The sequence below is a fragment of the Mirounga angustirostris genome, unplaced genomic scaffold, assembly GCF_029215605.1.
Source record: "Mirounga angustirostris isolate CCGP_5_RB_7025 unplaced genomic scaffold, mMirAng1.0.hap1 SCAF_2, whole genome shotgun sequence".
NCBI classification, from domain to species: Eukaryota; Metazoa; Chordata; class Mammalia; order Carnivora; family Phocidae; genus Mirounga; species Mirounga angustirostris.
The window spans coordinates 69,522,753-69,545,495 of record NW_026991710.1 but is presented as its reverse complement, the minus strand read 5'-3'; the positions used below and the strand labels follow the sequence as shown (position 1 = coordinate 69,545,495).

The 22,743-nt window shown below is 36.2% G+C and overlaps 1 protein-coding gene and 1 pseudogene across 5 annotated transcripts in view; one reads left to right on the top strand and one right to left on the bottom strand.

The window, feature by feature from the left end:
* PTPN13 (protein tyrosine phosphatase non-receptor type 13) overlaps positions 1 to 22,743 on the bottom strand; it is a 210,665-nt gene that overhangs the window by 93,778 nt on the left and 94,144 nt on the right. For all 5 annotated transcript variants that reach the window (XM_045880821.3, XM_045880823.3, XM_045880824.3 and 2 more), the window contains exons 6-7: positions 20,972 to 21,059; positions 10,427 to 10,990 (exon numbers count right to left, since the gene is read on the bottom strand). In XM_045880821.3, coding sequence (XP_045736777.1) covers positions 10,427 to 10,990; positions 20,972 to 21,059 — 652 coding nt within the window. The remainder of the gene's footprint in view (positions 1 to 10,426; positions 10,991 to 20,971; positions 21,060 to 22,743) is intronic.
* On the top strand, positions 12,562 to 16,136 carry LOC123847713 (phosphatidylinositol-glycan biosynthesis class F protein-like; annotated as a pseudogene).

Below are 22,743 nucleotides of genomic sequence, written 5' to 3'. Positions count from 1 at the left end.
CACATTGAACATGAGTATGAAATAATATCATAATTAATGGAAAGAGTTTTGGGATTGAAAATCCAAATATTTACTAGTACTTTAAAAAAATGATTCCATTCTACCACAAGCAAGTCTCATGGTAAATAAGATAATTAAAAAAAAAAAATTCTTCTGGTTTAAAATAAATGTGATTTGAAAAGATTTTAGAAGATATCAAACAATGGTTTTGTCTAGTTCTATTTAAATTTAATGAACAATTAAATGGTTACTTAAGAAGAATTGCTATTTTCCAAGGGCACTGAAGAACTTTTTGTTTAATTGTTATGGAACCGCCACGTTAAATTTTTGAGGGATTTCCCCAAAGTTAACTTGAACAAATTACAAACCTGGCATTGCAATGTACAGGACACGAAATAAAACCAACAAGGGCAAGGAGAGGACTCAAATGTATAGAGGCAATATGGTTTTTACCATACAAAGAAAAGTACAGAGTTGCAATAAGACTATTTAGTAGACAGAGTAGAGAATTCAGTCACTTGGATGTTATGCCATGCAATAACAATTTCACACCCCACATTGAATGAATTTACTGTTTCTTCTTCTTTTTTTTTTTTTTCAGATTATTTATTTATTTATTTGTCAGAGAGAGAGAGAGAGAGAGAGAATGCACAAGCAGGGGGGAGCGGCAGGCAGAGGGAGAAACAGGTTCCTCTCTGAGCAAGGAGCCCGATACAGAACTCGATCCCAAGACTCTTGAGCCAAAGGCAGATGCTTAACCAACTGAATGACCCATGTGTCCCATGAATTTACTGTTTCATAACTATTTCTGCCAGTGGCTGTAAGATAGTAAATAAATTTCAAGTTGAATTTCCATTCTTTGGTGGTGCTTCATAATTGTTCTTGTATTATTTCATGAGTCCATGTTCCCTTTCCTTTTTTCAACTCTTGGGTTCCTTCTATGAGACAATTAATGTAATATTGATTATCCCCTCTTAAAAGCATAACAATAAATCATTTTCCCTTAATGAACTGTTGGTCTATAAATGTTCTTAGTATCACACCTGCGGGGAGGGAGGGCACTGACTTATGATGCCTTATTGCTTTAGAGTCATGGGGCACTGGCACTCCAGAAACATGGACTGGATGACTAGCTTTGCAGCACTACTAGGGGATAGGCAGACTTCGAAGACCGGGGTAGGCGTAGGGAGTCTATGTTAACTAAACTGTGGGAATCTCTTTTCTAAGCTTCTTGTATTCTGAAATGTATCTTTTAAAATGCTGTTAGCCATGTTCCTTTCATGTAGTGGCATGGCCAGATTAAAGTTCCCAGGCATTATTTACTACTCAGTCATGCTTACAAGAAAAGCTAGCCTTTGTAATATGGGCTTTCCATTTCTGAATTAAGTAATAAATTTAACCATTTCAGGAATTATTATAAAATTCATTACCAACATAAAATTACTACAAACATGTCCTTCACCAAGAATGTATCTTGCATTAGTGTATATGGAGAGCCGTATTTTGCAGGCTTACAGATCAAGTGATCTGATGGGAACATTGCTTGGCTTTCTGACATGACCTACTTAAAGGCATCCAGTAGACACTAACTAGTGCCAGAGCAGATTTCGTCCACTCTTCTGGTCTGCCAGAAGAAGGGTAGTCCCTAATTATCCATGAGGGGTCCTAACATTATAGATAACTTTTTTTTTTTGAAGGATCCAGATACCACAGATATGTTTTCTATATATATTTAAATGTATACTATAAGCACCTTACATTTGGCCCAGATCCCAGGAATGTGGTGTAACTGAGTGATTAAAAGAGAGAGGAAAAAAACATTTTTATTATGAAACCTTCTACACAGAGACAAAAACAGAGAGCACAATATGTCCTCACATGCCCATCTTCCAGATCAATAAAACCTAGTGATTGTTATTTTAATTACCAAGTGTCAGACTGGGGCGCCTGGGTGGCTCAGTCATTAAGCATCTGCCTTTGGCTCAGGTCATGATCCCAGGGTCCTGGGATAGAGTCCTGCATCAGGCTTCCTGCTCTGCTGGAAGCCTGCTTCTCCCTCTCCCACTCCCCCTGCTTGTGTTCCCTCTCTCGCTATGTATCTCTCTGTCAAATAAATAAATAAAATCTTTAAAAATAAAAAAAAGTGTCAGACTATTTTTTAAACAAAGAAATGCTCCTAAGTATTTATAATATACTACAAAGTTTTATAAAAACCAAAATTCTTGAATCATGTGAAATGGACCTATTAAGAATATTCAGATATGCACTTTATAAAATGCATATATGGCCATTTTCATTGCAATGTTAAAACTCTAAGAGCAAAATTTTAAGCTTTCACCATTATAATTGCAGAACTGTATTTGGCTTTTGTGGGATAAAATTAGATTCAATATCTAATTTATTGAGATGCAAATTTCGCAGTTAGTAAATATTTAAATGAAGCCTACCTTGTACAAATGAGTGTACCAGGGTCCATTTAGGGGCCATGATTATTCCTCATTTCACTAAACAATTTCCTTCTCTTTGATTTCCTACGAGTACTTAGTTTTTAGATGTGGAAAATGAAGTTGTAGGAAAGAATCTTAGTGTAGAAATAATGAATGCAAAAGAATAAATGAGAGAGTAAAATCAGCCTTGATACATGTCACCAGAAAAAGCAGCACCAAATTGGGTATATGTGAATATATGTATATGAACACAGAAAACACATAGGAATATATTCTCTCTTAAAAACATTTTGTAGAATAGCAGTGAGAGAATGAGAAGAATAGGATCTACAGAAGGATGGCTTAAAGAATTAACATTTGGAGGGGCGCCTGGGTGGCTCAGTTGGTTGAGCGGCTGCTTTCGGCTCAGGTCATGATCCTGGAGTCCCTGGATCGAGTCCCGCATCGGGCTCCCTGCTCAGCGGGGAGCCTGCTTCTCCCTCTGACCCTCCCCCCTCTTATGTGCTCTCTCTCTCTCATTCTCTCTGTCCCAAATAAATAAATAAAATCTTTAAAAAAAAAAAAAAAAGAAAAGAAAAAAAGAAAAAAAAGAATTAACATTTGGAGTCTAGTTATAGAGATTCTGTAATCATACATACTCTGACAATTGGAGACATCTTTTCATTTCTAATTATATTACCATAATTAAGAGTATACTATTTTTGGTCAGAGTACAAGATATAAAAATCTGACAGATGTTTTGTTATTCTTTAACCTCAATCTGGTCCTTTAAATAAAAATCACTCCAACCCTAATATCCTATCGACTCTACTTATATAGTAACAATAAGAAGCAGGCTAGAGCATTTAGACATAAGTTCTTGACAGTCACAATTTCTACCGCCACTTAACACACTTAACACTTTAAAATTTTTTGTTCACACTTAACACTTTAAACATATAAAGCTGTAGTATGTGATCATGAACACTATGCTTTTAATATTTAGGATATTATGAAGATTTACATGATATTCTGAACTTACGTAAAGCTATTTCAGATGAAACATTCAAATCTACAACCTTCCCATTAAAATGAAACTAAGCAAGCACAAACTGTAATCTAAAAACTAAAAACATCATTTACAAGTGACACATATTCAAGCTCCGACAAGTGACAGGCAGAAAGTGAGACTCAGACAACTGCAGCATCAGGAACTAAATAATTAAAAAAAAATTTTAAACTCTGCATTTTTAAGGTTACGGCTCTAGTGAAATATTTCAATTTTCGAATACACCAAAGATACAAAAATAGTAACATTATGTTTTCATGTATTGTGTTTTTCTCTGTGCTTTCTTATCAGGGGATTAATTTTTAGGGATTAAAGATTATTCCTTTTTTATGTTCAGTAGAGTCTACTGTATTCTATGTTATACCATGCTACCTGCTACATGAACAGAACATATTCTAAAATACCCTGAGAGCTAGACATGATCAATAAAATTTTTAATCAGGAGGAAAAGAACTCAACGCAAGTATAAAGATACATAACTAAGGAAAGATATATGGAGAAATGCTCTGTGAACTGTAAATTACTTTATAGATGTAAAATTTGTGCAGAGTAGGAACAGCAAAAAGAATGAAGTCTCTAGTCCCCTCAATCTATTAACAGTCTTGTGTAATGGAGCAGCCACCAATCTAGGCTGTGTCTTGCATTTGGGCTGGCTATGGCACTCTTCTAGAATCCTCCCGGATCCCATGTTGTTAGGACTTCTCTACCCCTTCTAAAGCTTTCCCAAACAGTCCAGAGCTTTAAAGGAAATTGACTGCATCTGCTGTTGGTTGTCAGGTTATGACTTCTCTTGGAGTTGGACAAAACACAGGAGAAGGAGGTAGGATTTCTCCTCACGATGCAGAATTCATCAGAGAATATTTTATCATGTATCTGAAATAGCACTTACCAAATATTTAATATTAATAGCTACATTGCAATACTCAGTTTACATTAATACTTATTATCAGGTAGGGTATAGTGGTAGATACTAAGGACACAGCTATGAATTAGACCATGCAAAATTTCTTCTTTTTTTTTCTTAACGATTTTATTTATTTATTTGACAGAGAGAAAGAGAGTACGGGGGGAGGGGGGTGGCAGGGGGAAAGGGAGAAGCCGACTCCCCACTGAGCTGGGAGCCAAACTCGGGCAACTCCAGCACCCTGGGATCATGACCTGAGCTGAAGGCATATGCTTAACTGAGCCACCCAGGCACCCCTAGACCATGCCAAAATTCTGATTTTTATAGGAGAAACAAGCTCCTCAAAACAATAATTTCAATGAAAAATAGGACATCATCATAAACTGGGGAGGTGAGACAAAGCTTCCTGAACCTGGCTATGCCTGAAAGCTTTTTTTTTTTTTTTTTTAAGATTTATTTATTTGAGAGAGAGGGAGAGAGAAATGGAGAGGACATAAGAGTGGGGGGCAGTGTGCAGAGGGAGAGGGAGAGAAAGAATCTTAAGCAGGCTCTATGCCCAGCACAGAGCGAATGTGGGGCTTGATCTCAGGACCCTGAGATCATGACGTAAGCTGAAATCAAGAGTCGGATGCTTAACTGACTGAGCCATCCAGGCGCCCCAATTTTGGATTTTAAAAGAGAGATAAGTTTTGAAGAAAAATTTCTCTCTCCGTAACATGTCACTAAAAGTATCCTACATATTGATCTGTAATATTTATAAACCCATCCTCTTGTTTTTCTGAAATGCAACTATAAAAACGTGTGCGCTTTCAAATTCAATCTTCTCATGAAAATGAGGTGCCTCAGTGATAAGCGCAGGCTCACATACTGCAGTGTTTACATATTCTAGTTGCACAACACAGAGTTTAAGCTGCATTCACAAGGTGGTCACGGAACAGCAAAACTAAGCTAGACCAGAGGTCACAACACTGTTTTCTTTAAACAGTATTCAAGGCTGAAGTAAAGTAGGTTGACTTAAAACTCCTTAAGTAGTAATATTTAACCACAGTCACTTTTGAAGAATTTAATTTTATCTGTTCTTCCTATTCCCTCCTAGTATTTATACAGAATGCAGAGGAGTGTTGACTGCTGGAAGCAAAATGCTATTCATGGTCCCCGCCCAGGGTGTGGAGTGCTGTTCCTACTAGACTCTCACAGTACTGGTTCCAAGTCCATCTCTCATAATTGGGAATGTGCTACCAACCCACACGGCAATGAAAGACAGGGAGTGTGGGGTAATTACATACAAGAGAGACGGTGACGGATACTTCTACTATAAAACAGATGGTATGTCCGATTTTGAGATGGAGTAGAGAGGTGCAAAAAAGATACTAGGAACAAGGAAAAAAGGGAAAAAGTAGACTGGGACAGTCCTCTGCTGAGGGGAAAACTGAAGAGTCACATCAATTTTACAAGTAGTTTCCACAAGATAAACCTGTTATGTTTCTTCCTGCCCCTTCCTTACTGCTTTTTAAATGTAGAAAACTATCTGAAAGATTAAGTATTAACTTAATAATTATAGAAATAATCTTATATTTATAATTTTTAAACTTCAACTATAGTTTCTTTCTCAGGGTCTTTTCTCTTCCTTTCTTATTTTGTTCTCAAGGAAATCAGAGCACTCAATGCTAACCACTGCATTTTGATAGCTTACATTCTTATTTCACTGGCTACAGGATAACCATCTTATAAGATCCTACTGTAGGAAAGCCCCATTAAGACACTATCTACCACAATAGAGCATGCAACACCATAGAGCTCCATCTTAACCCCTATCCAGTGTGGTTTGCTGCAGAAAGAACCAAAAGTGCCTGATTTGAGCCTTTTTAAAAAATTATACTATCTTGTTTTACTGTATTAAAAATTATATAATTTTATTAGGAAGAGACTTAAGGGGTTTGTTAGGTGGTTAGAGTTGAATGCCCAACCTTCCAGTCAGTAAAGAATTTTCCAAATAATGTATCTGAAATGTATCTCGTTTCTGCTTGAAATCAGAATGGCAAAGTGGAAAAAATCTTATTCTGGGTTTCAAGAGATCTGGATTCTAAATACAGCTCTGTTATAAATTATGAATTATGTATCTCCTTTGGCAAACTAGCCTACTCTGGGCTTTTGAAAGTGAGATGTTTGGTTTAAATAGCATCCAGATTCCTTCTAGTACCAAACTCTGCTCTCCCCTGTGTTAGCTGGCTGGTTGATGTTAGCAGCTAAGGAAATGCTATAGAGGTGATTTATGTAAAGGCTCCTTTCAAGAGGATGGACTAAGGAAAGGGCTATACATCTGAGGTTAAAGCAGACAACTGTCTTCCTTTTTTTTTTTTTTTAAATTTTATTTATTTGAGAGAGGAAAGGAGAGAGAGAGAGAGCAGGGGGAGGAGCAGAGGGAAAGGGAGAAGCAGACTCTGCACAGAGCGTGGAGCTGGACGTGGGGCTCCATCGCACAACCCCGAGATCATGACCTGAGCCCAAATCAAGAGTCAGATGCTTAACTGACTGAGCCACCCAGGTGCCCGAGACAAATGTCTTTCCTATTAGTTCAATGAGCCTCCTTACATGCTTAAAAGGACAAACCCAAATTTGGCAGTTACTTCTCTTCCAATTGCTGTATTAACCCAATGAACACTGGAACACATCTTTTTTAAAAAATCAGGAAGTAACACAGAATTGGAAATTCTCAGACTGGAGTTTTGAAATCTAGATGGAAATCCACAGTCTCCCATAATGATGGAAATTCTATCATTAACTAGTTACGTGGTCTTGGGTAAGTTATTAAATCTTCATGAGCTCAGGAATATGTACTCCAAGACCTCTTCTAATTCTGTAATTACTCATAGCCAGTAGCAACTGACAGATTTAAAGATCACAAAAATGGTACAGAGCACTATTAATATTTTTAAATGGCTTAAAACAAGAATATTTAAAAAGAAATGTGTACATAAGCAACATCCACTGTTCTGCTTGATTTCTCACACATAAAAGGGATCTGTGGGGGCGCCTGGGTGGCTCAGTTGGTTAAGAGACTGCCTTCGGCTCAGGTCATGATCCTGGAGTCTCTGGATCGAGTCCCGCATAGGGCTCCCTGCTCAGCAAGGAGCCTGCTTCTCCCTCTAACCCTCCCCCCTCTCATGTACTCTCTCTCTCTCATTCTCGCTCTCTCAAATAAATAAATAAATCTTTAAAAAAAAAAAGGGATCTGTGGAGCCTACTTTTCGTGAGAACTAAATGAGATAAACGGGATTTGTATTGTTTTCTACTCTCTTTTTTGTATACTAGCTAAAATTTTTATATTAGCAATCTGCACTTTTGTTTGAGCAGCTAACATAAATTATCTCACTTTTAGAAAATGCACAGCATAAAACCAGCAAATTACTCAACTAAATAACTAAGAATTACTGCTTTTGAATTCCAAACATCAAACATTCTTTCTGAAGAATACCTTTAGTCTAAAGCAAATATAATTTATTACTACTTGTAAGTTACTATATGATAATGGAGTTTATTTAAGATGGTGTAAGCATTTCCATGATAAACCAACATTTTCGAAGTGTTTGTTTAACTTGGTTATAAAATACACTCTGGGGGAAAAAAATTAAAAAAAATACACTCTGGGGAAAAATGGGTAGGTTCTTTGTGAGAACAAATGCTTTTGAAAACTTCAATAGCAAAGAAAGATTTCAGGATGAAAATGGTATCAAACAATTCAAAGCATATTTTATTTTTAAGAAGAAATCTTTTCCTTTTCTTTTCTTGTATCTCTTGTAATGAATATAACATTTCTAAATTTGGAAGTTAGGTTTTGTAACAAGTTGCCATTTTTAATAAATAAGGGTCAATAATATTATATACCATCTTTGCAGATATATATGCATATTTGGAAACAAGCTGTAAACAAGTTGGTCTATTTGAGTTTCTTTAACACAGGTGCCTGCACACATTCCCTGTGCAAACTAGGACGTAGTTCGGCTTAATACTCACTTTATGGGTAATCAAAAAAAATCACCTATTCAAACAAAATATATCAGACTAGTGTAGCATAACTTAATGCATTAAATATATATTTCCATTAGTGTTTGATTTCTTTACTGTTTAACTGTCAAAGCAAGGTTCAAGTGTAAAAAAACACTTTTCTCAGACTTCACTAGTTCATACTACTATTAATTTATCAAATATTAAGTATGTCTTTTAAAACACACACGTGAACATAAGAACATGGTTTAATTTTTAATATTCACATGTTAAGAAAGTATATTACTCAATTTCTTGAATGTTAGAAATAGTCATCTACATCAGTATGTAGCTTCACTATACTCTGAGACTATCACAGTTTTATCTATTTGAATAATTAAGGGTTTGGGGGTTTTTTCCACATTGGGCAAGAATTCTTCACATAAACGTCTCTTATGTTCATAAGAAGGTCAGGCTAAGTTATTATTCATATGCTAGTTGTTGTGCAACATTAAATAATCATGAAGTACAACTTCTGAAAGAGAAGACTTTAAGCTACAGAAAATGCCTTTCTGCCACAACTCTAAAAGCTTACTGATCAGAGTTAAACAATGAAATCATGCATATAGCAAATTTCTAAGGTATTTTCTGTCCTTAAAAGTTTTCAGATCAAGATTATATACAATCATCTCATAAAGCTGGCTAATGTTTTCTTTAAATGCACATATATACATACCCATAATATCAATTAAGTGTTCAATAATTTCCTTTATAATTTTAAATTCATCCCTAATTTGCAATTCCTGAATTGAAAAAAAGCAAAGCTTCTTTTACTAGAAGTAAAGCATAATGTGTAGAGTATATTCAGTCCAGAGCTATGCTTACGCCTAAGTAAAAGAACAAACCTTTAGCAGAGCACTTTAAAGGTATTTTTGATCTATGTGATCAAAAATATTCCACTGGAACAATGGCCTTAAAAATGAATTATGACCCTTGATTATGCCACTACTCTTGTTGAACTGGAAACACCTTAAATTTCTCTTTCAGCTATGTCCCAAAGTTTGTCTACAAGATAAAGGGAGATAACAAAACTTTTAATCTTCAAAAATGTAGAGATTAGATTGATAATTCTAATTTTGTTTTCTCTTCCATTTATTTATGTTAAAAATTGCCTCTCTCCATGTCTAACACGTAATTTTAGAGGTTTGTGTGCCAATCAGGTATTTTTGAACCAGAACTCTGCCCTGCAAATAAGAATTTATCATTGACAAAGTTGTTTTTTAATGTACCTCATATTAATATTGTAATAATTTGATTTGTTAATCACTTTATATTCATTACCTAATCTACTTTTGTTAAGCCCATTTTACAGATGGAGTAACTTACACTTGGAGAGATTAAGCCCAGTTGCTGAAGGAAGGATCACGTAGCTACTGATGCAGTAAATAATTCAAACCTAGGCTGTCTGACTCTATATCTATAAACCTAAATACCATGACTTTTAAAATACAGATTTAAAACTTCATTCCAAACCAAATAAATTATGATCTCCAGGAGTTGTGTCCCTAAGTTTTTTTTTTGAGATTGGTGGTTTGGGAACCAATGCACTATCACCAGGCTACTCTGCCTCCCTAGGATTGCTGATTTTTATTAACTGCCTCTTATTTCCGTGAACCAGACCTTTAGGGAAGCATCTTTTGAGAGTGCAAGATACACAGTGCTGGGGAGGATTAAAAAGAAGTAGAAAACATGGCTCCTGCCTTGAGAAGTTTACAGTCTAAAAACATGCTACCCAAAATATTGAAGGGCTATAAAAGTGCCTGGACTGGGATGCTTACTAGAGATGACTGTGTGGGAACAGTGTAGTTTGATTAGGGTTTTGGTGGAAATGAGGACAGAAACTGACAAAGAGACTAACCTGGGTATAAAGCTTTGGCAGTGGAAATAAACTTGTGTAATGGTTTAATAACCCTTCTTTATTTCAAAACACAATTTTAAATATTTCAATTCAATCCTCTCTCAAACCCATTCAAATTTACTAACCTTCTACATTCATGGCTTCTCTCAGAACCTGAAGTTTCTTTTGTCTTTCTCGAATTCGGTCTAAAGCACTTGATATTGCTGAGGAAGTGGGCAAATCTCGCATGTGAAATGCTGGATCCACTTTCTGAGGGCCAAAGATATCCAAGGCTATGCTTCCATCTGAGTATCTTGCTTCCTTTTTTCTAGGAGTAGTTGAAGTCCGCACCGTTACTGCCTCAGGGAGATATTGCTGGAATCCACCAGTTTCCCCAGAGAAGTCTCTGTCAGCTGTGCAAAGCAAGTCCATGGATGAAGCCCAAATCTTCTTCTTGGGAGGCACATCAATACCAGGGAAAGTTTTTTTTTCTGGGCCACTAGTTTTGAACTGGTAAGGGGAGCAGGCATTTTCAGAATCTTCGTGTCCAGAATTATTATCTGATGAAATGTCCTTGAAATAATCTTCCTCATCTTGTGTGTCTCTGATGGACAGGAATCCCAAAGATTTACTAAGCCCTTTGTTAAGAAAGGTCTGATGAGAGAATGGAGACTTGTGTATGTCTAGTACATCAGAAGTAGAGCTTCTTCCTGGAATGATAAGAATCTATCATGTATGCACAGAATTTTTAGAAAATAACTGGAATGTAACCTTACTATTGACAGTGAAAGTGCTGGTAATTTCCTAAGTCTTCCTAATGGAGGATCAGAGATGAAATGGATGGTAGTGATCATGAAAGTGGAAAGAGACACTTTGTTTGTATAACTTTTCATAGTCCAATGTTTCTTACTCAATGAAAACTATAATGTATTGAACTTACTTTTTTGAGTAATAGTATTTTATATTCATCAAAAGTGAATTATTTGGTTTTTAAAAATAGACAAAAGTAAAAAAAAAAAAAAAAGCAAAAGTTTCTAATACTATCCAGTTTGGCAGAATATTAATCTAATCCATGAAATGATTTGGGGTAATAATAAAATGTAGAGTATACTCCTTTAACTTCTAAAGATATAATTCAAACATATATCACTTCAACATAAAGCCCTGGTATTTTCTGGTCATTTAAATATTTTTAAAGAAGAAACAAAGAATTCTTGCTATATTCTGGATGAAAAAAAGATTGCAGTATTTGGAATTCTTAAGTATCAAAGTTTTATTATGAATAGATATGTTTTCAGAAAACTTGATATAATCTGGGGCACCTGGGTGGCTCAGTCGTTAAGAGTCTGCCTTTGGCTCAGGTCATGATCCCAGGGTCCTGGGATCGAGCCCCGTATCGGGCTCCCTGCTCAGTGGGAAGCCTGCTCCTCCCTCTCCCACCCGCCCCCCGCTTGTGTTCCCTCTCTCGCTGTGTCTCTGTCAAATAAATAAATAAAATCTTTAAAAAACAAACAAAAAACCAGTAAGCCATCCTAATTTTTTTTATGGCACCAGTCTACAAATGCATTGAGACACAGCAAAATGCCCAAACAAATTAATTTTTGGAATTCAGAGTCAGTAACACAAAAAATCATATATATATGTGTCTGTGTGTATGGCTCCACTATAGGAAAAGAAATGTAGAAAAATACTTGAGAGTTACTAACGCAAAAGCCCATAAACACTGAGGATTTCCTGTGTGACCTTCTGTGATCCCTCTTTGATAACTTATCTGCTATGTATACAATATAAAATAATGACTAAAACTTCCCTAGTAATAATAAATTGCTTAGTAATTCATTTGAGTAAGTCAATTTCCTCTTCAGGGTGATAGCTGTAAGTTTCAATTCCCTGACTCCACATTTCACCTTAAAGATCTTAGAAAAGAGAATTCATTTCAGAATGGTCAACAAATAACTGCTTACTGGAGAATTAGATTCAAACATTTTGCTTTTCTTGTAACTCATCTTTCCCTGAACACGGATCCACTGAAGTGCAAATAAGGATAACACCAATATTTGGGCATGTCATATAAAGAACACTGAGAAAGTAACACCACAACTAGACAAAGATTGTCACAGACTTTAGCTTCTAATCTAAGATAATTTAAAACTGATAAACACATCTATATTATAGTATTTTAGGAGTAAATTACATTCTTAAACAAACCACATATTGAAACTCATTAGTTTAAAATTTTATTAAAAAATAGAGAACAGAGATATTCTTGAAAATAGAATACATGAGGTAAAAAATAAGAATTGAAAGGACTTAAGGATCATACAACCATAGATGAACTCAACAACCTGCCTTCTTTTATACTGCCTTGACTCCCAACAAGTAGCCAAAACTTAGAGAAAACCAAACAAGTGAGGGTTTTGGCAACATCATAAATTCATAGTCAAAAGCCTTGGACACTCAACATCAATGTGTTAACAGTAATTTCACTCACTCTCCATAATGCTTCACTTTCCCTCATTCTTCAAATTCCCCACATTAATTCCCTCTTCTTTTTTCTGATAATTTTCTCTCATATTTCATCAAGAAAACAGAATCTTTCCAAAAAGAACTTCTCATTTTCCCATGGCTAATTCTATACATCTACCCCTGTCTGCCAATCTTTTCCCTTGTCTCAAAAGATGCAATTTTCTACCAGTTGAAGCCTGATTCCCAATATGTGTTCAATCCCCCTCTTATTTTACGTTATCAGAGATTTTACTTCTTTGGTTAACGTCTGCCCTCGATCTTAATTAACCCCCTTTTCTACTGAGTCATTGCCATTAGTATACAAACGTGCTTTAATATTTCTATAATAAACAAAACCTCTCCCCTGTTAACACATTCCCTTCTAGCTCCTGCTGTCTCCGATTTCTTCTTTCCCATTAGTATTCTACTCACTTGAGTCAACTTCCAACTCCTCCACACCTTGGCAACTCTCACTGTGTCAAACTAATGGCCTCCATGTTGCTAAACCCAACAGACATTTTGCATCTATATCCTACTTACCTCTCAGCAACGATTGATGGTGATGACAGTTACTTAATGAAGCACTTTCCTCTCTTTACAAGACTGGTTTTCTTCTACTTCTTAGACTGCTCATTCTTAGTCTTTGCTTTTTCCTCCTCTATTGGATATCCAAATGTTGGATTTCCTCAGGTACCAGTTTTAGAACCCTATCTTTTCACTCTCTTCTTGTATAATTTCATCTACTAACAAGGCTTTAAATAATTAACTACATACAGATAACTCCCAAATTTATATTCTTGGCACCAATGTCTTCCGGGAGCTCCAATCCCATATAATTGAGACTTCCACTAGCATATCTTAGAAGCACCTCAAACTGAACATGCTTAATACTATTTCTTGTTTCCCAAAACCAGAGATATCCATTCAACCCCAATCTTTCCAATTTCAGTAAGTGGCATCACTATCCAACTGATTGCTCAAAACAGAAATATGGGCATGATCCTGAAATCCTTCATCATCCTTACTGCCTGTATCAAATCCATCAGAAGTGCTGGTTATTTAACTTCTCAAAGATATCTTACTCCAAGTGATTATTTGCATTTTCATTGGCATCACCCTATACCCAGTTAACATTATCACTTGACTAGAAAACTGCAATGGCTTCTGGATAGGCCTCCTTTCTTCACCCAACTACCTCTCTACTCAGCAGCCAGTGTTATCTTCTCAAAATATAAATTCCATGACGCCACCACCCTTTTAAATAAGTCTCAAAGGCATACTATCGCACTCAAAATAAAAACAAGACTCCTTTCAGATCTGCCATTTGAATCTTTTTTAGTCTCCTCTCCACTTCTTTCATTCCATCCAGGCCACAGGTTTTCCTATTAAGCTCTCTTATATGTTAGGACCTTTTATACATACTGTTTTCTATGCCCTGAATGGTCCAGACTTTTCTCATGGTTAGTTGTTTCTTATTCTATACTTTTATTTTAAATATAACTTCTTCAGTGAGGACTACCCCAACCACTAATGAAATAATCACTTTCCAAGTGTATCATGAGTCTATTGCATTTCTAACAGGTAGATTTATCATTCTCTTGTAGGTTATTAGTATTTACTAACAATATATTAATGGGCCATGGTATCCTAAAAGAGCCATGTCTTCTCACCAGCCATATGAGACTTAAAACTAATTGCTGGGCGCCTGGGTGGCTCAGTTGGTTAAGCAACTGCCTTCAGCTCAGGTCATGATCCTGGAGTCCTGGGATCGAGTCCCGCATCGGGCTCCCTGCTCGGCGGGGAGTCTGCTTCTCCCTCTGACCCTCCCCCTCTCATGCTCGCTCTCTCTCTCATTCTCGCTCTCAAATAAATAAATAAAATCTTAAAAAAAAAAAAAAAAACAAAAAAAAAACAAAAAAAAAAACAAAAAAAACTAATTGCTAATAAGGTGGCTCTTGGATAACTACTGCTCTATAAATGCTAGGTTTTTGCTTTATGCAAATTAGTAGATATAATATTTCAGTTCTTATTTATTAGAAGTCCAGAAAGTTACACTTGATCTTAGCCAAAAGGCCAAGAAGTGATTTAAAAAAAAGTCCAGAAAGTTAAAGAGAAAAAAAAGTCCAGAACATTACCATTTTTAAGTTCTGTAAGGTAGTACAAAATTATAATAAAAGTAATTCATTTAAAAGTTTGCACTACCTTTCTACTCTGCTTCTACAAAATATGCCAAATTTAACTGTTTCTCAATTTGCTCTACATGCCTGAAAATCACATTATGATAGCCAACTTAAAGTCTCATGACCATTATTTATAAAGATGATTTTTTTGCTATAATAAGGTCTCTTCTGGTAGCCAATAAAACAAACGAATAGGTAAATAGGAAGAGGAAGAAAGAAGGGGTGGGGAGGGATTGATACTCCTGAGGAAAATGGGCAAAAAACTGTGGAGGTGTGAAACAAAGTTCAGAGGGCTATGTATATACTTGCTACAGATGGTCTGAAGTAAAATTGTAAGAGCTATGAGCCACAAAAGCATTAAAGGTTTAGAAACTGAGTGTGGATCACCTTTTGAAGGAAGAAAAAGGAAGTGGTAGGAAAGAGATGTTTGGGCCCCACAGGCCTGCACCTGCCTGAGGGTCAGGAAGGCCAGTCGTGCCTGATAGTGGGAGGTAGTAACCCCCGCTTCTCTTCCGCAGGTGGGAGAGTTAGACAGACTCTCAAAGAAAACACAGTGAAAGATACTGATATCAAGAGACTACTGTATACCCATCTTTTATGCATATTTTCAATGATCCTAAGCATCAGTCCATCATTCTTCTTGGAGAACTTCTCAATATTGGAAACACACTTGTGCACCTATTGTTTTTGTAACTACTGTCAGTCTAGTATTATATTTAGTAGTGAAACCAAATGCATCCTCTAAAAGAAGTTCATTATCATACAAGGTAACCAGATTTTTGAAATGCTGTTTATGTCATGTTTCTTCTTTCATGCAATTTTTGTTCTATACGTGCTGGAAACATTTTTATTTGCAGTTATTTTGTCTACTTTTCTACTGTACCTTGTTTATGTTTGTTAGAACCAAACATCAAAGCATGGATGGCTAAGAGTGTTCAGTAGAAATGAAGTCACATCCATTTGGGAGAACAGTCTTCAGATCACTACAATTTCTAGCTTTATAGGAACATGGCTTGGAGCCTCTCCTAGTCCACTCGATTGGGAAGGACCGTGGCAGATACGGCCCATCTTCTGTATGCTTAGAGTGACCTCTGGCTACATGGCTGGCCTTGTGATTTCACCACTCTGGATATACCGGACTAGAAAGCAACTTACACACAAGAACAATTAATTGGATGAAAGGGAAAGAAGATATTTCTTTGTGCAGATTCCATAAAGACTGTGCAGAAATATATATGGTCTAAGCCAGGCAGTTCCATTTATAGCACTGTTTTTTATGTAGTTATAACATGATGTGCTTGTAGCTTTTAAAAAAAAATTTTTTTATTTACTTACTTACTTACTTACTTACTTACTTGACAGAGAGAGAGACACAGCGAGAAAGGGAACACAAGCAGGGGGAGTGGGAGAGGGAGAAGCAGGCTTCCTGCTGAGCAGGGAGCCTGATGTGGGGCTTGATCCCAGGACCCTGGGATCATGACCTGAGCCAAAGGTGGACGCTTAATGACTGAGCCACCCAGGCACCCCGTGCTTGTAGCTTTTTAAACTATGAAACCCCTGAGAGATTGTACGTTCTGGTTGAAATGAAGTATTTATAATAGGAGAGGGAAAAAAAAAAAAAGGAGAGGTGTTTGGAGCTAAGTGGTTTCTCCAGCGGGTCTAATACCTTAGGAATGGTTTTGTTTGCTTTTTGGATGAAAAAGGAGACATACCTTTATCTAGGTAACAGAGAGGTGGATTTTGGCTGGTACAAACATACCCTTTTAAAATCACATTTTCCTAATCGGCAGGAGTCTCAATGCATTTTGTCATATCAATAATACTATCTTCAGCTATACAACTGAATATGGAATTGCATGATTAACACTTCACAAGTGGATAAAATATATATAACATCACATATCATATCATGGTTGCCTTGTATTGCTAAGCACTGTTGGAAAAATTTCACTAATCTGGGAACTAAAAATGAGAGTTCAAATATAGAATCTGGCCCTTTAAGTGAGGAGAAACAGGAATCCTAGACTCATTGCATAGGCTGCTAGACCAGTGAAAACCATGTACTGTTGTTAATACCAGTGCTACTTACTTACTAACTTGATTTGAGACTAGGTAAAATGCAATTTCTTCAACTGCTTTCCAAATCTTTCTAAACATGTGGTGGGCTATTATAATTACTTTATTTAACAGGCAATAAACAGCACTGAAATCATTAAGTACATCTAATAGCTGTGCTCACTACCCATTTTGATCACAGGAAGTTAATGTTATTTTTGAAGGCAATACCATTGGAGCTACTCTTAAAAGATTTCAGATAGAAACTTCTTTAATATTTCCCCATCCTGGGAGAGTTACTAGCTCCTTCCACTATTCTCACAGAGCACTTTGGCCCCCTCTTAGGACATTTCTTTCAATATATTAAAATTATCCATTATATTAGATATCTGTCATCACTCCCACTCATTTCCCCACTCCACCCCCAACTGGAACAGTAACATAAGAAACCATGTCTTACCTGTTTTTATATTTCTAATTCCTGATTAAAGACATTCCAAAACAACTCTTATGGAATGGATTGATTACATAACTTTTTGAAACCCTTTTAAAGCCAATTAAGGTAGCATAATCTACCAGAAAGATTACTGTCAAAACACCTGGGTTTTAATTCCAGCTTTACCAAATTCAACCCATGAGCTTGGGCAAGCCACTTAATTTCCATGTCTCTCACTTCCTTCATCTACAAAGCTGTGGACATTACTTATTATACCTTCTTCTTTTTTTTTTTTAAAGATTTTATTTTTATTTATTTGAGAGAGAGAGAATGAGAGACAGAGAGCATGAGAGGGAGGAGGGTCAGAGGGAGAAGCAGACTCCCTGCTGAGCAGGGAGCCCGATGCGGGACTCGATCCAGGACTCCAGGATCATGACCTGAGCCGAAGGCAGTCGCTTAACCAACTGAGCCACCCAGGCGCCCATTATACCTTCTTCTTAAAGAAGGCAGGATAAATGAACTAACACCTAATGAACTATCATGAGCTAGGACAACATAAAATTCTAAATTGCTCCTCCCTTTTGTTTCTGCTTTATTTTCCTCAGCATATCATTATCTACTCAGGGGGAATTTAAAAGTTCTTTTGAGAGGAAATCATGAAACCAGAAATCAAAAGATTTCCAATAAAAGTTCTAGATTCTGTTATTTAAAAAATCAAATTATTCAAAACAGGATAAATGGTGACTATAGGTGGATTTTCCATCTCTTGAAAAGGCTCTGAGTTCAAAGAGAGTTTACAAACAACATTAGATTTTACATACAATTACAAGGATCCAAATACAAAATGAAACCATAAACATGCTCCTTTTGGAGAATACTAGAGCTTGCTAAAAACTAATTGGGGGAAAAAGAAATAAAAATAAAAGATTTTAAAAACATAAAAAGTCTTCATAATAGAACATATTCCATTTATTTTAGTCAAATTGAAAAAAAAAAACTCCCTTTTAAAGTACACTGTGTTTTAACTATATTTGTTATATGTGACTAACATCATCCTTAATTGGGTATCATCATTCACCCTTCCCCTCACACAAGACTCAAAAAACTTAAGCATCTCTTAGAAGCTAACTTCAAAATGACATTTCAGTATTAAAGAGGTTCCTCGATTCCCCATTTGTCCTCACAAGTGTATTCAAGTACACAAAAAAAGAAACATGATATTGTCAATACGCCCAAGTTCTGAAGCACTATCATGCTGATCTGATCATGGTGTAGGTTTCCGCCTTAAGCTCGGGAGGAAATGTTTGATTTCTTTTTGCTGAGTGAAGCCATTTTATCAGCACTGGCGTATAAAATAACAAAACGGGGGCAGACAGCCCACTACTTCAGGCCTTACTTTTTGTAACAGATCTGAGAGGTAAGATGTAAGGAGAGACCTTTTAAGGTCATTGACTCATAGATTAAAAAAAAGTTATTGTTAAGTTTCAGGTGAATGATCAAATCACTTAGACACAAGGCAGTATCCCTAAAATTGTTTACTTCTTTTAACCTAATTCCATATCTCACTGTCCATCTTGACATTTTCCTTATTGAAAACTATGGCCAGGAGCCTAATAAACTAAAGCTATCAGTACATAAAGGTTTCAGGTTGGTTCGCATCAAAGAGAATGCTTTTGTACCAATGTAGTGTAACAAGACTCTTTGTTGCAAGTGACCTCTGAGAGTGAAGAACTGCACTGCCCAAAAGTAACACTGGGGTCCTAGAAAATAGTTCTTCACAAGGTCACTTTTTTAATCTTAAAGTTTTTATATTACATTAGTATATGCCATTGACTATAAGCTGCTAATTGCTTGTCTGGTAATGAGTATAATTAGTACATTATGTTGATTCTGTCTTTGAGATGTGGTTTTTTACATTTGTTAAATTTGTAAATTAAGACAGCCCTTGAGCAGTACTACTGTGTAAAGCAATGGCTAAGAAGAACTGAAGAATTCTCTTTTATTACACTTGATCTCAAAAAGGCTGTTGCACTTTAAGTGTGAGGACCTCTAATTTTACCCAAAATGTAAACATAAACAAAATTTGGTTTATCTTGAGTGAGAAATCATAATTCCTTACAAATTCTCTTGAGTTTAGATATAGGGGAGATTTAATTCTCCAATAAAGGGATAGGACTAACTCAACAAATAACAAACAAGCAAATCAACTTCAATTCTATAACATGGCCATTTAATGACAGTAGGAGATGATAAAAGGGAATTCCAGAAAGAAAGTAAAGAACAGGGAAGAGAAATAAGGAAGGAAGGGAGACAGAAATGGAGAAGCAGAGAGAGTGTGAGGGAGGGAGATGGATTGCTGGAAGGGAGGAAGAATTTAGAAACATGATAAATAAGAGAGACAGAAATCATTTAAATCTAACATTCACTTATTAAAGTATGCTCATTATGTCTCCTTGAAAAAGACTCTTTCTGCTTGCTATTGACATTTAATTATAATTTTCTATTATTATTCAGTTCTGAAACAGGAGTCTGAAAATTTGATGGATTAACAAAGTGCTGCTCTTCTTGGCACCAAGGTTCACACTATATCATATCTCCAATCCGAGGATCATTTAAAATAAAGGGAAAATGAGGGCATGTGTTGTGACGAGCACTGGGTATTATATGCAACTAATGAATCACTGAACACTACATCAAAAACTAATGATGTACTATATGTTGGCTAATTGAACATAATAATAAAAAAAAAATAGAGGAAAAGATTTTTATCTGCAAGAAGATGTGTTTATATATATATTTCCTTACTATAATTATGCCTCTCTCTAGATACACATGTATAGACAGAGTCTAAAATCAACTTGGGGGTTGTGATTCCCATTAATAAAAAGAACTAGAATAGAAAATAAAGTGCAGCAAAAATAATGTTGCTTTCTGAAACTTTGGTTTTTTTGTTTGTTTGTTTGTTTTTTTAAAGATCTTATTTATTTATTTGAGAGAGAGAGAGAGCACATGAGAGGGGGGAGTGTCAGAGGGAGAAGCAGACTCCCTGCTCAGCAGGGAGCCCAAAGTGGGACTCGATCCCGGGACTCCAGGATCATGACCTGAGCCGAAGGCAGTCGCTTAACCAACTGAGTCACCCAGGCGCCCCTGAAACTTTGTTTCAGTAGTGTTTATGTTCATAAACTTTGTTTCATCTTGCTTTAAAATATATTTTTAATATAAAATTCCATGATAAAGACAATAAAGTAAACAAATATTATTGCTAAAATAACAATATTGGAAAGGAAATGATTTACTGTGGGAGTTCTGTCTTAGTAATGTTTTTTGCATAATTTTAATGGATTTATATATTAATATAGTTAGTGTTCCTGTCTATTCCCTATCTCCACTTTGCATACTTATGTTCTAATTATGGTCACAATTATCAGATTCCCAAGCCAGGTAAGTATGATTTCATTAAAAGAAACAATGAAATAAGGTTAAAACTTAAAAATTTCCTATTAATATACGCTTACCTGTTGGTAATCCTTTCCCTCTCAATCGGTCTCGAATAGCTTGGCTTCGATCAGGCTTTTGTTCACTGTTACGGGAAAGTTGATCCGTCTGTACACAGATAATCAAAAATTAAATTTGACGAAACAATCTCCCTTTCATTTTCATGGTAATTATCTACAGAATGTCACTAGTTAGACAATTTTTGTGGAGTATGGCATTGGTAAAGACACTCCACATTGGCTATTGTTAATTTGTTTTTCTTTATAGGATTTATGTAGCTCAGTTCTGGCCAATTCATCTTCAGGAAATGAAAGGCAAGACAGAGTTGTAGAAGAATTATCTGCTAACTGGGTAACAAAGTTAGCCAAACTGATGTAGTTAAAATGAGTTCCATCTGAAAACAGTAAACTAGAGGAGTTCTTTTTTCCCTAATTGGTAACTACGTTAATCTCTCAAGTTCGATTATGATTTTAAAAACACATTAATTCTGCTATAATAAAGGTTTCTCCTGATTATAACCAAGCACTGAGGGTACTGACATAAATTATTTTCAAAAGTAATTTTCTAGATTTTTCCTGCCAGGAATTACATTTGAGAAATGTTTTAAACCAATGGACATATTGAGGGATGACAATTAAATTTAAATCAATGTTCCTTTGAATCTCCTTTATAATAAAATGTTTGAATAATCTTTTTTTTATTATTAAAGATGTTTATTTATTTATTCATGAGAGAAAGAGAAAGAGAGAGAGAGGCAGAGGCAGAGGGAGAAACAGGCTCCATCCCTCCCTCAGCAGTGAGCCCGATGTGGGATTCGATCCTATGACCCTGGGATCATGACCTGAGCCGAAGGCAGACGCTTAACCATCTGAGCCACCCAGGTGCCCCAAAATGTTTGAATAGTCTTAAGCTTTAATAACTTTAACTGAGGGTACTCATTTAAAATAAAGCATATCATTTTCTTCCACCCTAGCTGTTTGAACCTTGGCTGCCATCATGAATGACACAGTAACTATTCAGACCAGGAAGTCCATGACCAATGGACTACTTCAGCTGAAACAAATGGTCATTGATGTTCTTCATCCAGGAAAAGCAACAGTACCTAAGACAGAAATTCGGGAAAAACTAGCCAAAATGTACAAAACCACACCAGATGTCATCTTTGGGTTTGGACTCAGAACCCATTTTGATGGTGGCAAGACAAGTGGCTTTGACATTTCGGTGGATTATGCAAAGAAAAATGAACCCAAATACAGACTTGCAAGGCATGGCCCATATGAGAAGAAAAAGACCTCAAGAAAACAGCTGAAGGAACATAAGAACAGAATGAAGAAAGTCAGGGGGACTGCAAAAGCCAATGTTGGTGCTGGCAAAAATAAATAAAATGTCTAGCAGTGAGCTGGCGATTGGACAACAGAGAAGGAGTAAAGATTCTGCAGTGACTTTATCTGTGGTGATTATGCAGATTTTCATGAGAGGATTAATTAACAAAGAACTTTTAAAAAATTAATAAAATAAAAAAGGATATCAGAGGGGAGGTATGTGAGTTGATGGGTGAAGTACGCAAAGGGGATTAAGAGTACACTTATCGGGCGCCTGGGTGGCTCAGATGGTTAAGCATCTGCCTTCGGCTCAGGTCATGATCCCAGGGTCCTGGGATCGAGTCCCACATCGGGCTCCCTGCTCCTTGGGAGCCTGCTTCTCCCTCTGCCTCTCTCTCTCTCTCTCTCATGAATAAATAAAATCTTAAAAAAAAAAAAAAGAGTACACTTATCATGATGAGCACTTGAGC